The sequence below is a fragment of the Prunus mume genome, linkage group LG3 (genome assembly GCF_029339155.1).
Source record: "Prunus mume cultivar Tortuosa linkage group LG3, ASM2933915v1, whole genome shotgun sequence".
In the NCBI taxonomy this organism is placed as follows: Eukaryota; Viridiplantae; Streptophyta; class Magnoliopsida; order Rosales; family Rosaceae; genus Prunus; species Prunus mume.
The window spans coordinates 28,000,134-28,015,751 of NC_142700.1; the positions used below are offsets into that span (position 1 = coordinate 28,000,134).

The following is a 15,618-nucleotide window of genomic DNA, read 5'->3' on the forward strand; positions in this document are numbered from 1 at the left end:
TGGAGAAAAAGATAAGCGAGTTTGCTTTGCTAAAGGACAAATGTCACAAACATGATTGTTATCACAGATAATTTCTGGAAATTTATTGGAAAGAAATTGAGTAGGGGCATTGGATAGGTGTCCGAGATGTTGATGCCAAAGATGGGAGGGATGGTGAACATGATGGGCTAGATGTGGGTTTTGGGTGGCTTTGAGGTAGTAGAGCCCATTAAATTGCTTGCCCAGGCCAATCGTCCTCCCCGTATTCACGTCCTGCACCACACAAAATTGATCAAAGAAAGTCACCATACACTGCAATCCTCGTGTCAATTTGCTCACAGACAACAAGTTCACATTGAATTGTGGTACATGAAGAACACCATTTAGAGTTAAGGTTTTAGACACTTTAATGGATCCAATATTTTTAATGGCTGCTTTCCCTCCATTAGGTAAACCAACAAAATCATGTTGAGTATTGACTGTGTTGTGTGTAGGTGCAAAACATGAAATATGATATGATGCTCCACTGTCCATGATCCAATAGAAATTTGAATGTGGGTCATGCTATGAAAGATTGCAGGTTGATGTAACAATACTTGTTGCATTTGCAAGATGAAATTACAGTCGATTGTGTAAAGCATGATCGATTGATTGTATTCTTGATAGTGAAAGTAGGGCTGTCATTGGATTTGGACGTGGGGCCACAGGGTTGGATCCTTTTCACAGTGTAAGCAGCCCGTTTGTTTTTGGGCTTGACATTCTTCCCATGGAGTTTGTGGCCCCAGGAAATCCATTAAGGAAGCGATTGTCAATTGTGTGGGTGTCTCCATCACAATAAGAACATTCGAGACTTCCTGAAGTTGGGTGTGTTTTCCTTCCCAGAACGAGGAGGATTTAAATTTCGCCTTTGAGTTGCAGGTTGGTGCCGCCCTTGGTGTTCGCAGAACGTATGATTTGCATGGCATGGGATCGGTCTGTCGATTTGCCACGTCCAGCTGCCTTTCGTGTTAGAGGATCAAGCCATGGACACGACGTATGTCTGGGATCGACGACATCATTAGAATTGACCCACGCACAGTTGAATAAGGTTCGTTCAGACCCATTAAAAATTGCATGACTCTCTCCTTCTCTTCTCTGGAAGCACGTGTTGTGGAACCTTCACAAGTGCAAATGATGGGTTCATGATATGAATCCAATTCATCCCATAAGGCCTTGAGTTTGGTGTAATACTCTGAAATCAAAAGATGGCCTTGTCGATGTTCGGCAATTTCTTGACGGATTTGGTAAATTCGGGAGTCGTTGCTTTGTGAGAACCGATCTTTAAGATCATTCCACACCATGGATGCGCTGGTGCAGTAAAGCACACTGCTTGCGATGTCGGGATGTAGTGAGTGCAAAATCCAGGATAACACCATATCGTTGCATCTCTGCCAAATGGAGAATTTGGCATCAATTTTTGCTAGGGCTTTGATAGTCCCGTCAATGAATCCTAGTTTGTTTTAGTGCTCAAGGCAATTCGCATCGAGCGACTCCATTGACCATAATCATGGCCTTCAAGAGGTTTGGAAACCAGAACCAGGCCGAGTGAGTCGGAATGGTGTAGGGTAAGTGGATCAGACACGTTGATTTCATATCCGGATGATTTTTCATCACCCATGTTGATGGTCTGTGTAGGTTGGTTGTTTGTGTGTTTGTTTTTGGTAGCGGAAGACGTGCTAGATAGAGTCACCTATGTTGGTGCTCTGATACCATGAAAGAATGTAGAAACCTGTATCTTGTATTCATGCCTTGAGATCGTAATGTACAAGATTTATACATAATGAAAGTTCTATTCTAAGTAAATGTGAAATCTATTCTAAGTATGTAAATCACAATAGCTATAATGACCATAAACTTAGCTAATTACTAAGATTGAGGTAATCACAACAGTTGACCAATTTCTTTCCTTTAACAACTACTAGTGCCATAATTCTTCATTTAAACAAGTCATGAAGAAGAGAAGTCATCACTTACGCCTCTTAGTTGTCTGTAATCTTGTGAAGACCAAATTGGTCAAAAGGGCATTAACTTAGTTCCGAGAAAAGCTCCACATAGTTCTAATTGGATCCAAGAACCATCTTAGAAGAATGGGGAGATTGTTCTAACTACTCATATTAAATGGCATTAAACCATAAAATCCGAATTGGATTCTATGCATGTCAAGCAAGTCTAGACTCTAGTTGACTCGCCACAAAGGTATCGTATGTATTGGCTATAAATCACTACTAGAAAAAGGCTAATAGGCATTAGCCTTTTACTATCACATACCGATGTTACAGGCTTACAGCAACAACATATGTTTCTTCAACCAAAGTGATGCCTTAATGGCCTTCAGTTATCTAGTACAATAGAACTTCTCACTTGGAAGCTTGACTTTCCCTAGCACTTGATGTACCTAAGGCTGCCTTTATTATTTAAGCCTCCCTTAACACATCAAGCTGCCAAGAGGTACATATGAATTAAAAGATTTAACACAACAACAATTGATAACTACTTAGTAAACACACATCTAAAGAAGAAAATTTTGGCTACTAAAAAACTGTTACGCATCACATATGTGCTCTTCTTGTAAGTTTCAAAGTCCCATGGGTATTCTAGTTACGAAACATAAGTTATATGCTGCACAAAATAGAATGAGATCTTTATCTAGATAGTATAGGTGGTTTACCTTGATCAAACTAAGTAACAGATTATGCATCCTCATATTTTGAGAGACATCCTGTTTAGGGGTGGTAGAAATCCACCCGGGCACGAGAATTGGTCAGGCTAGAGCTAAAGGAACAGCTGGGCAGATTTGGAAATAGCTGGGCAGCTGTTGGAACAGGAGCTTGCAAGGTGCAGCCGGGCTAGGAGTTCAAAATCTGGCCTGGGCTTTGAAGCTTGGAGGCCATAGCAGTCCGGGCCTCTCAAGATTGCGGCTGGATGGAACCAGCTAGGCACAATTTGGCAGCCGGGCCTCTCAAATGCAAAAATGGGCAGCAAGGCGGCTGGGCAAAGCCAGAGAAAAGGGGCCTTGCGAGATGCGGCCGGTCAGCTCGAATGTAGTTGGAAATCTCAGCCGGAATTGGAGAAGCTTTGCAACCGAGATGTTGAAGCTTGGCGGTCGCAATAATTCGGGCTGAGTAAAGTTGCGGCCGCAGATGCACAAGTGGGATTATTTCGGGCGGATAAGTATGCGGCCGAGTTTTTTAGTTTTGAGAAAGAGGTGGCTGGGATACTTAATATCTTTGCATATTGGGCTGAAAAGTCTTTGTTTATTATTATATATATATATAATAGGGAGAGTAGATATCACACATGCGGCCGAAATTGAGAGTCCTGTGCAAACTGTTTATATGGGCAAGCTGTTTTGGGACTGTTTTAAATGGGCTACTTTAGAAACTACATATATATGCAAGTATATATATATAGTTGAGTGAATGGCATGCACGCAGGCTAGGAGGATTTGCCCAACTTATGCCTATATGAATATATTAATATATATATATATTTGTGTATATATATTGAATAATATGAAATCTTATATTATATGGATGGCAATATAAGGAAAGACGGATGCCCAAGTTTAAGCCATCTATTCACGCTCAGATTTTCGGAAGATTATGTGCACGTGATGGAGGCCTCACGAGGAAAGAAATCAAAGGATTTTTTATAGTAGCTCCGAGTGTTCCAAAACAAGGAAGAATCAAGCAGGTCAGAATATCAATGCAATCCCACGGATTTAGGAGGGCTTTGAAAGAAAATATTTTAAAGAAGAGTCGACATTTGGCCATTCAATGGCCAGCCCATGGGCTGACGAGTGCCCTATATAAACCTTGCTCCATGAAGACATCGGACACAACATCAGACAAACAAACCTATCTTTCGTCTCGCATTTTTCTTTTCCTAGACTTAGGATTTTATTTTTCAAGCACCTAGTGTAGTGAGTTCTTCGTTTTGCTAGTGTAAGTTTATATTTTCCTTGTCATTTAAATTCTTGTTTCAGTTTATATTTCTTGTTTATTTCAATTCCTTTCATTTAATTGTTATTTCGATTAAATTTAATTCAAGTTTATTTCCTTTTCGTTCTTATTGTTCTTATTGCTTTTATTTCGTTCTCTCTTTACTTATCGCTTTGATTTATTTTATTGCATTTCAATTCTTGTCTTTGCGTTTATATGCATATTTAGTTTAATTGCATTATTTTTACATAAACCATAAAAATCACAAAAACATCCGTACGAAACCTAACCATTCTCGAGCCCGAGAAAGTGAAAGAATCTAGGCCAAGAAGAGGTTCCTTGCTTGGTCGATCAATCATTTGCTCAGAAGTTAGAAGTGTAACACATCCATCCATTCTCATTCCATTCAAGTCCTAATGTCGGGATTGGTGGTGGTACGCCCGCATCCAAAAGAAGAAGGACCAAAAGTTCCTTCCGTCGGCCGCCTGGCCGAAAAGAGTAACATAATTTGGCACGCCCGGTGGGACCACTAGGTTTTGTATGGTCGTAAACACTAGGAGGAATCCTAGAAGAGATCAAGAATTTGAAGAATCTAGACTTCGGTCGGAATCAGAGACAAGCATGGCTGGTTCACTCCCTTCAAATACTCAGCCACAAAATGTTCCGGCCACTCAAGAGCAAAATGGCCCCGGCCGAAACACGGTCGTTGGCCACGATCACGTGGTGGTTGAGGATATTACTGAAGTCGCCGGGGGACGTATTGAGGCCGAATCCGGCCACTTCATTGGAACTCCAACAACTCATGCGTGTCATGGAGACAATGGCCCTAAACGATGGCCACTCAAAGTGCTCAGATCAACGAGAGATTTGATCGATGGTTAGGCCAGCAAAATGGCCAAAATGGAAACCAAGGGGCGCCTATTAGAGCACCAGCGGTTGGGCCACAAGTGGAGGCCCAACCAAATGGTTTTGGAGTAAATCCGCCCCAACTTAATCCACTATCTGGGCAACCAAGCCCAGATGGTTAATATTCGCCGATGGGCAACAACCCATATCGGCGGTCAACCAATTTCAAGTGTTCCCGCCATATAATCAATTCCGTCCACAAGCTCACCAAGCGGTGGGGCCAATTTCGCTGGGCCTCATATCAACCAATTCGAATTGGTGGTTGGAATAACCCTGGCGGGAATGCTAACAACCCATTGCTAGGAATCAAGCAATCGACCGAGGTGCGGTCGAACAAATGATTCAAGATATGGTGCCCCATGCTAGAAGGATTGGTAGGCCAGTCTACCGAAGGCCATATCCGGAGCATTTTGATCAAGAGGAATTTCGAGGGGCTTCAAGGTTCGGATTTCGCACTATTTTCGGAGATGGGCTCGGTCGACCGTTGAGCACATTGGCGATTCACGGCCCAATGCGCGGAGATTGGGCATCGTGAGGCCTTGAAACTAAGGCTATTTCCGAGTACCCTTACGAGGGCATCTTTTTCATGGTATGTTAAGCTTCCACAAAATTCCGTCCCGAATTGGCAAGTTATGGAGCAAGTCTTCCACGAGCAATTCTATCGACCAGGAGCAGGAAGTCTCAATGGCCGACTTGGCAAAGATAAGTCAGAAGCCAAGTGAGTCGGTCCAAGAATATTTGGGGCGGTTTAGAGAAGCAAGGGCTAGGTGTACGGTCAATATGCCGGAGCACGAGTTTGCAAAATTGGCCCAAGGAGGATTATTGCTTGACCTCCGAAAGAAATTCGAAGGAATTGAGTTCCGTGACATTTATGATCTCTTACTTCAGGTGGATCGATACGAAGCCCTTCTAAAGGAGGAGCAACAAAAGGCGGCGGCACCCGGCCGACATTTTATAGGGATTCAACCAAACCTTCCGGAGTCTAGGACTACGGCAGTCGTGAAGTTTACTTAGAGGAGGAAGAACAGTCGGCCGAGGTAAACTTGGCCGAGATTGTGGCCAAAGGGCCATATGTGTGCAAGGCTTTGTCTAAAGCCTCTAAGGATCAAAGGCCGACCACGGCCCAAATGTCCAAGTTTAGTGGAACCTCCAAAAGGCGGTCGTGACTAAGTCCTACACATTTGATATTTCTAAAGCCGAACAAATTTTCGACCAACTTTTGAAAGAAAAGATCATAAAATTATCTAATGATCATGATATTCCGTCGGCTAACGAACTTAGAAATAAAACTTATTGCAAGTTTCACAATGTGTGGTCTCATACGACTAACAATTGTTTGGTTTTTCAGAATGCCGTGCAGGATCTCATCGATCGGAAGATCTTGAAGTTTCCGGAGAAAGCTATAATAGGCGTCAACTAGAATCCTTTCCCAAATGCTCAAGTCAACATGGTGAATACTAACTTCCCAAGGCCAGACCAACCTAGGCCTAGGTTGGACTTGGGTGGCTCAACAAGGGCTGCGGCAGAAAAAAGGGCAAGGGAAATTCCGGCGGATCCTAACGAAGGGCAAGGCTAAAATGTACCCTGAGGTGGCCAAGGTTCCCGAGACAAAAGTTTCGACCAAGGAAGAACCTCCAAAGGCCATTGTGCTATGTAGTCGATGCCAATGTGAGGTGACTCTCGAAGTGGTTTCGCCAAAACCCAAGGGGCCAACCAAGGAACCCACCAAGGGGCTGATTAAGGAGCAAACCAAGGATCAAGTCCAAGCGGGCAGATCTAGGAGTTTTGAAAAGAAGATGATAACAAGTCCGACCGAGAATTACGGCCCACATAGCCCAAGGCATGAGTACCAAGATAGGTATGAGAGGCCGAGATATCAGCCGAATAGGAGAAATCAGCATGCCCCTCTAAGTTATGAAGACATTGATTCGCCCGATTCAAGCCAAAATCGAAGCATGTGGGTTTCAGTGGGAGAAGGCAAAAGCCGAGATGTGGCATATGTATCAAGACCCCGCCTCGCGGACGGTAGTGGTGTCCCAACTTTCAAGGTGCCAAACACAAAGGTGGGCCAATGGTATAGAAGCAGGGGCCCAAAACTCCCGCCTGTACCTTTGAGCAAGACTCAAACAAGAAGGGCTCAAAGGCAATATGCCACCACTTGCAAGGCAGAATTAGATTGGGCGGATAAAAGGCAAGCCCAACTTGACCGATTGGTCGAAGCCGCGAAAAACTTCGCTGGAGGAGTTGGAGTTGGCCAAGGCCGATGCCGTCGCTTCTTTGGAGGCAGCCACGGCCGAGGAGATGAAAATACGTCGAGAATGGGTGAATGGCCGAGTTGTGGTAACGGCCCCGGAAGAGCCAATCTCGGAATTGGAGGCTCATTTAACTGGGGCATTTGAGGCAAATAACTCTAAAGTGGAAGCTAGTGAACCGACCAAGAGGAGAGGAGATAAACCTCTCAAGGTTCAAAAGGCAAGGGCGGCTCCACCAAAAGCCAAGCCTCTGGTCGCCAAGGCCCCGGTCATGACCAAAGTGGCTCAACCCACCAAGGTTGAGAGTAAAGAAGAAAATGACCAAAATATGGTCCAAGAAGCTGGGGATATGCCCCATAAAATAGTAAGCGAGCCTAGGGCGGAAGAAGACCAAGTTATGGTCGACGCTGAAACTAATGTGGTAGAAGAAGAGGCCGAGCACACGGCCGTAGGAAGAAGCTAAGGAGCCATTGGAAAATCTCGAAGGTTCGGCGGCCGAAGACGAAGAGATATATGGGGAAGATGAGGAGTATGCGGACGACGAATACTTAGAGGATCTGTTGGAGGAAGCTATGGAATGAAGAGATGGCCAAGTTTGAGAATGAGCTAAAAGTGGGCAAGGTCAAAGTAAAGTTTGGAGACTTTGACGAGGTAAATGCCATGGTTGTTACATTCCCATTATTTTTCGAAGCTTGGCCGGATCAACCTAATTTTATAGACGGAGATGTGTTCGATGAGGTTGAGTCCGTGGTCCAAATGGAAGGGGCCAAAGAAATTGGGATGGCCCAAGAAACTCCAAAGGAAGGGAATGCCCAACCTTGCATCATGGTGCCCGAAAAGGAGGAAAAAGTGCCCGAGAAGGTGTGTTATGACATGCCCACCAAGAAAATGTCCTCCCACCTTAAGCCCTTGTATGTGGGAGCTCATTTCGATGGAGTTCCGGTGAGTAAAGTCCTTGTGGATATGGGGGCTACGGTCAACATCCTACCAGCCTCAATCATGAGGAAATTAAAGAAAGGGTCAGATGAGTTCATCCCGACCGAGACAACAGATCAGTGGGTTCGTGGGAGACACCACGACTTCAAAGGGGATTCTCCCACTCCAAGTTAGAGTGGGGCAAAAAGTTAGAATGACTGCCTTCTTTGTGGTGGAGACAACGGCCCATTTCAATGCTTTGTTGGGCCGAGATTGGATCCATGGAAGCATGTGCGTGCCCTCTTCACTTCATCAATTTTTACAATTTTGGCACGAGGATGGAAGTGTAGAGATTGTTCAGGCCGATGTACGGCCCTTCATGGCCTCCGCCAATGCGGTAGAGGCAAAGTTTTATGAAGATGACATTGGGCCCCTTTATTTTACGGGATCAGATAAGAACGGCCGACCTATGGGAGTCTCGGCCCAAAAGTTGATAGACTTAGGGGCACATAATGCCCAAGCGGATGGGGAGCGTCCCACTATAGCTGATTTTTTCTCCCTCAATGAGTGATACAAACATCGAGGAAGAGAATAAGGCCGCGGTGGAAGACACTTTGAGACGGCTATATGGTTTTTGGGCGAAAGAAGCGACCAGAGCATGGGTCCACCGCCAACTTGGTGGAATTTCTTCATGAAGGCCCGGAGGATGATGCACTTGAGCTCGAAGAAGTAGAGTTGGCACCAAGCGAGATGGATGATTCGAAGGCGGAAGTCCAAGACCCTTTGTTAGAAATCAACTTAGGGACAGAAGACAACCATCGACCGATCTACATCGATGATCTAATGGAGCGAACGGGCCAAGATGGAAGAGCTATTGAGAGAGTTCAAGGATTGCTTCGGCAGGATTACGCCGAGATGTCGGATTGAGTCGTGACTTAGTCGAGCATCGCACCAGCGGTGGAAGATTTCAAGCCCTTCAAGCGGCCGCGCGGATGTCGGCGGAAGTAAATTACAGGTTAAGGAAGAAATTGTAAGGCTTGTAAAAGCCAAATTTATTAGGCTAGCTAGATATGTAGAATGGCTTTCAAATATTGTATCTGTAAAGAAAAAAACGGGAGCAATAAGAATATGTGTTGATTTTCGCAATCTTAATCTTGCAACTCCCAAAGATGAATATCCCATGCCCATGGCCGACCTCTTAGTCGATGGGGCGGCCAAGCATGAAATTTTATCATTCATGGATAGGCACTCCGGCTATAACCAAATTTTTATAGCCGAGGAGGATGTCCACAAGACAGCGACTTCAGGTGCCCCGGATCCATTGGAACTTTTGAGTATGTGGTGATGCCCTTCGGCCTGAAAAATGCCGGGGCTACATATCAGCGGGCAATGAACGCTATTTTCCATGACATGATCGGTCGAAATTTAGAAGTTTACATCGACGATGTTGTTATAAAATCGGAGTCTAGACTAGGCCACTTGGATGACCTCCGGTCGGCCTTTGAAAGAATGCGGCGGCATCAATTGAAAATGAACCCAAAAAAGTGTGCTTTTGGGGTATCCGCCGGAAATTTCTTAGGATTCTTGGTGCACCAAAGGGGGATTGAGATTGATAAAAATAAGGCGAAGGCTATCATTGATGCGCCCCCTCCAAAAAACAAGAAAGGAGTGCAAAGTTTATTGGGCCAAATTAACTTCCTTCGAAGGTTTATAGCCAACTCCGCAGGGAAAGTTGAGCCTTTCTCATCTTTGCTAAAGCTCAAAGATGAAGAGAAATTTCGGTGGGAAGAGACTCACCAAAGGGCATTTGACGCCATTAAAGAATATTTGGCCAAGCCTCCGGTGCTCATTCCACCAAAGCGGGGCCGACCCTTGAAACTATATATTTCGGCCGCGGAAAACTCTATCGAGTCTACTAGCCCAAGACAATGATGAGAAGAAAGAGCAGGCGGTATACTACCTCGTGAATTCTAATGGCCACGAGGAAATATTCTCGGTGGAGAAACTTTGCTTGGCCTGTATTTTCACTGACCAAGTTAAGGCATTACATGTTGCCCTTCGTGGTGCATATAATCGCCAAGACTGATTTGATAAAATATATGCTCACTCGCCCAATCATTAGAGGGCGAATAGGCAAAATGGACAATGGCATTGGCGGAATTCACTTTCCGATATGTGCCCCAGGCCGTTAAGGGGCAAGCTTTGGCCGATTTCTTGGCGGCCCACCCTTGTGTTGAAATGGAGGAGATGGATTTCCTCGAGGTGGGCACATTGAGTTTATTTCCATGGCGCCTTTATTTTGACGGGTCTCGAACATTTAACATGCGCGGGGCAGGTGTCATCATTGAAACGCCCAAAGGATTCCGAACTCATTATTCTTTTCAATTGGACTTTGATTGTACCAACAATCAGGCCGAATACGAGGCCCTGATCATAGGGTTGGAAATTTTGAAAGAGCTTGGGGTAAAAAGTGTGGCGGTCATGGGAGACTCAATGTTGGTCTTAAAACAATTGTCTGGCGACTACAAGGTGACTAGCCAAGCTTTGCTTGGATATCATGCGTTGGCCAGCCAATTGATGGAAGATTTCGATGATGTGAGACTCGCCCACTTACCGAGAGAACATAACACTCAGGCCAACGCCATGGCCCAATTAGCATCCGGAGTGGAAATCTCGAGGGGCTCTCTGAGGAGCTTTTTAAAGTTGAAGCGATCTCTCCTCCGTCTTTGAAAGAGGTTCAGCAGAAGTTATGGTGTTAGCCATAGCAGGAGGATTGGAGGCACGACATCGTGCAGATTTGAAAAATCCAAATGGGTCACATAGCCAACAAATTCGTTGGAGGGCCCAATATTATGTGATAAGGGATGAAGTCTTGTTCCGCATAGGTTCCGATGACTTGCTCATGAAATGTTTGAGCAAAGGAACAACTCGTAGCAATGACCGAGGTCCACGAGGGGATATCGGTGCCCATCAAGCTGGCATCAAGATGAGGTGGCTTTTAAGGAGGCACGGTTATTATTGGCCGACCATCCTCAAAGATTGCATTGAATATGCTAAGGGTTGCAAAGATTGTCAAAGACATGGGCCGATCCAACATGTTCCGGCCGGACCAATGAATCCGATTGTCAAGGCTTGGCCTTTCAAAGGCTGGGCGATGGATGTGATTGGCCAAATCCACCCAAAGTCAACTAAAGGCCATAAGTATATATTAGTAGCCACCGATTTTTTCACAAAGTGGGTGGAGACCGTCCCACTCAAACAAGTTACTCAAGTTAAGGTGATAGAATTCATTGAGAAGAATATCATCCATCGATTTGGCTTGCCCAAGTCCATCATGGTGGACCGAGCGGCGTTCATGGCGAGGCTGTTCAAGCCGCGAGAAATTGAGAATTAGGATGGTTCAATCCACCCCATACAATCCTCAATCAAATGGCCAAGCGGAGGCTAGTAATAAGGTGATAAAAGGGATTTTGGAAAAAATGATTGATAAAAATCCAAAGGAATGGCACTCTCTTCTTTCCAACTCTCTATGGGCGTATAGAACCTCAAAGAGGTCTGCCACGCAAACAACGCCATTCGCCCTCACCTATGGCCATGATGTCGTCTTGCCACTTGAGATTTCGGTTAAGTCCCTAAGGGTGGTCCGCCATGCCGAATGGAGTGAGGACGAATATGGGCAAGCCATGGCACAAGAGTTAGACGACCTTGACGAGGTCAAATTGGGTGCTTTAGATAGATTGAAGGCCTAAAAAGAGGCCGTGGCTCGAGCATACAATAAGAAGACCAAGGCCAAGAGTTTTGGGGTCGAAGATTTAGTATGGAAGACCATTCTTCCGGTGGGATCAAAGGATCCAAAATTTGGCAAGTAGTCTCCAACTTAGGAAGGCCCATTTCTAGTCCACCAAGTGTTAGGAAAGGAGGCGTACAAGTTAAGTGACCAAAATGGTCGGGTCCATGACGCGCCGATCAATGGTCGATTTTTGGAAAAAATATTACCCAACGGTTTGGGAAATGGCGGAGAGATAGTCCGCCACAAAGAAAAATGTCATAATAAAATAATGATTTTTTGATTGGAAGAGTGGGCATCATAAAAGGATCTCTTCCAAAAGATATCACATATATATAGGTGGGCAAAAGTCTACTACAAAATGGGGCCAAGTAATGGCCTAAGCATCCACCAAAGGTTCAAGAAATAATAACTAAGCTAGTTCTACCACATATGGTGACCGAGTAAAAGAAAACTAGCTAAGTACAAAACGGGCCAACCAATGGCCAAGTATGAACCTAAGCATCAGGGAAAAGGGTGCGGAGGGCAGTCCTAAAGCTCTCCATCGCGGTATCTCCGGCGGACAAGGTAGACTGAATCATCAACTTCCTCTCTCGATACGCTCTACGCCGCCGCTGCATCCATCGAGTTGAGCCTCGAGAGGCCTATTGCTCGGACAATCTCGGAGACTTTGGCAACACTACCAGCCTTCCTTTCTTGAAGGTGCCTCACCTGCTCATCGATATTCACGACCTCCTGTTGCATTTGGCGGGCGATCTTGATCTCCTTCCTCATGGTGGCACTACATGAGGTAATTCGCTGCTCCAAGTCTTGGCCTATCCTTTGCTCCTCCAGAAAAGGACGGCGGTGGGCAAATCTCTCCACCTGACCAAAGAGATGAGTAATCATAGCCGCCGAGCGTGGATAAGGGAAAAAGCCAGAACTCGCCAAAGTCTCAATGGCGGCCTTGAGCTTGCTTCTCTCATCTTTGTCCTCCAAGGACATGAGGTCTCTATCTCTATATGACCGAAGTATAGCCTCAACCCCGGAATCTGGTAGGGCCCCGGTCGATGTGGAAGAAGTGGTAAGGCGAGTGGAAGCCTCCGCGGAGGATATAGATGTATCCCACTGATCTAGGAAGTCAAAAATATCACCAGAGGGCTGCAAGAAAAATGGGCATTATATTTCAAGTAGGGAAAATAAATTGCATATGTGCATATGTATGTATTTCTTGTTTCATACCTAATCAGGGGATGGTAGAGGGGCCTCTTCATGGGGGACCGTGGCCAAGTTTCCTCCATCCTCCGCCGATAGATCCATGGTAATCTAGGCGGGCACAAAGGATGAAGACTCGCCAATCTAGTAAAAGGGTATAAGGATTACAATAATGGCCCATTTATTTGAAATAAACAAGAAAATTCGGGCATACCTCAAGTAGGAGTTCAGACAGAATAGCATCGACAACCAAGGTAGGAACTCCCAAGGTCCACATAAGGACGGGCTCAAGTGGTGCACTTCCGTCGGTGGGAATAGTGAAAGGCACACCATTGGTGACGATCGCATGGTCAACCGTAATGGCAGTAGACTCCACCACATCCGCCTAAAAAAGGAGGATGTGAACTCTCTAACAAATATAAAGCTTTGAAAAAACATTAAGTGAGAGTAAGATCACCTGAAAAGTTGGGCCACTTTGGGGCGCCTCGAGAAGCGGAGTCAAGGAGAGCCGAACTTATAGCAAGAGGGGTTGAAATTCGGCCTCAGTGGCCGTGGCATCGGCCGAAGAAAGATTGGGACCAAAAATGGCCCGCTAACATGTGTAAACATTGAAAATAAGAAATTGGGGGCAAGTGTAAAAGAAATTTTAAAAGTATGAAATTTCAATGAACCTGAGAATTCGGAACATGTGGGAAGTCTTCTTCTATCAGCTCGGCCACATGCTCATGGGTGTGATCATCGGGCATGGGAGTAATCTCGTGTGACCCTGTGGAAACATCCTCCGGGTGCTCCGTGGTAGTGATCTCGGCTGACTAAGTTCGAAAATTTAGTAAGCACAAAAGAAGTAAAAGAAAACTCAAATGGCTAAGGAGATGGATTTACCTCATCCTCGCCCACCGAAGTCATGACTTGCGCCCCAATTCCCTTCTCAAGTGTGGGAGGTTGAGTTTCCTACATTTTTGGGCATAAGGGTGAGTTTTTGCCTTTCAAAATTAAATGAATGAAAGAATGTAGAGATATAGGCTTACCGGGCGGCGGATGAAGTGGTGGCCGATTGCACGGCCCGACCAAATGAGAAGAGGAAGGATGATCCGACGGCCTTGGGGAACCAGCAACAAGCTTATTTATTTTAGTCACATTATCAAAAAAAAAAAAAAAAAAGTGCACGGCCAAACCTTGGGGTGAAAGGTTCCGTGGAACTTTTCTGGGGCGAAGGAATGTTTGAGAGGGCAAAATATTTCCAGCGGGGCTACCTCCTAAAAAGTTGGAGTTTTAAGCTTTTAAATGTGCCCATCAAGAATTCAGAAGGCTAGAAGTGCAAATATTTAAAAGGGCAAAAATAATCATGGAGGATAGCTTACCTTGGATGGGGGCATTGGGCCTTTTCTCGCCCGCCCAGAATTTGCATTGGCAGATTTAGCCAAGCTCTCTCTCTCAATAATGTCGGCGGGACGATTTTCCTTCTCGGTGGTGTCAGCTATGAGATTTGAAGGGTTATGAAAAAGAAAGATAGCCAAAAATTAAAATAGGAAGAAAGTGCAAATATTTTACCTTTTGCTTGGGCCTTCTTCTTCTCTTTCTCTTGTTGAAAGACTAATGAGCATGGGCAACGCCTGAAGAGCCTATCCTCAATCTCTGAGCATGGTTGAGAAAACCAACCGGCCGATATTTCTTTCCACCAATGGATAAAAATGTTAGAATCACCAAACCGAGGATCTCTAATCGGAATACTGAAGGATTTCACCAAGTCTTGGTTGAAATCTATCAAGGTGGTGACTTCTTTTGCATCCTTAAATTCCACCCGCCAAGAGGAAAGTAGGTTGACAGAATCCATGGGTGGTATAGGGATGCTCTGTATAAAACCAAGCTGGTAGCCGGCGGCGGTGGGATAATAAAGCTCACCACCACCATGATAGTTGCTACCTTTGTTCACCATTAGGCCGTATGGAAGATCTCGGCTGATGAGAATGTTTGCCCACATATTATGTCTCTCATCTTTCGTCTCCGTCGTGGGATATGAGGAAAGATCCAGGGCTAGATAATCCGGGAAATGGTGATCAAGGCAAATGGAGAGATGCTCCCTAGTCCTCTCCTGGCACTCATAGAAAAAGCGGAAGCAATCTTCCACAAAATGCTTACGACGTGGGGTGTTGAGCAAAGGCGGACCCAAAAGTGCTATTGTTTGGGCAAACGGTGGTGGGACTTGACTCCGGAAAGCATAACTGGAGCCATAATTGAAAAATCCATATAGGGCCAGAAGCATGATAATCCATAGGTTTAGTGGTTACCTCACGGAGCCCTCTATAAAGATAGGCAAGAAAGATTGGGCCCATGGCCACTTGCCATGGCCATCCGAAAGTACCTCCACCAAGGCTTGAAATTCCTTTGTGATCCCGCCGGATTTTGGGCATGCCAAGAACTTGCACAACCACATCACAAGGAAAGCCACATGCTCAGTGTAGGACACGCCATTGATGGAAGGAGGGTCGGTGGGATCTCCGCTATGGCCAAGATATGTCTTCACCCAACTCCCGGAGTTTTTGTTTGACTTGTGAAAATCTAAGCCCACGTTGCCATCCGGAAGGTTGGCGGCCGAGAAATCCTC

The 15,618-nt window shown here is 45.3% G+C and overlaps 1 protein-coding gene and 1 pseudogene across 1 annotated transcript; one reads left to right on the top strand and one right to left on the bottom strand.

Annotated features, from left to right (window-relative positions):
• Positions 1-538: 538 nt before the first annotated feature.
• Positions 539-1,636, bottom strand: LOC107881449 (uncharacterized; annotated as a pseudogene).
• Positions 1,637-10,177: 8,541 nt separating this feature from the next.
• LOC148919297 (uncharacterized) lies at positions 10,178-10,762 on the top strand. The gene has a single exon (XM_089048845.1). The coding sequence runs from the start codon at positions 10,178-10,180 to the stop codon at positions 10,760-10,762; it is 585 nt and encodes a 194-aa protein (XP_088904971.1).
• The last annotated feature ends 4,856 nt before the right edge of the window (positions 10,763-15,618 follow it).

Coding starts and splice junctions, on each gene's coding strand:
- LOC148919297 (XM_089048845.1), top strand. CDS start 10,178: ATGGCATTGGCGGAATTCACTTTCCGATATGTGCCCCAGGCCGTTAAG.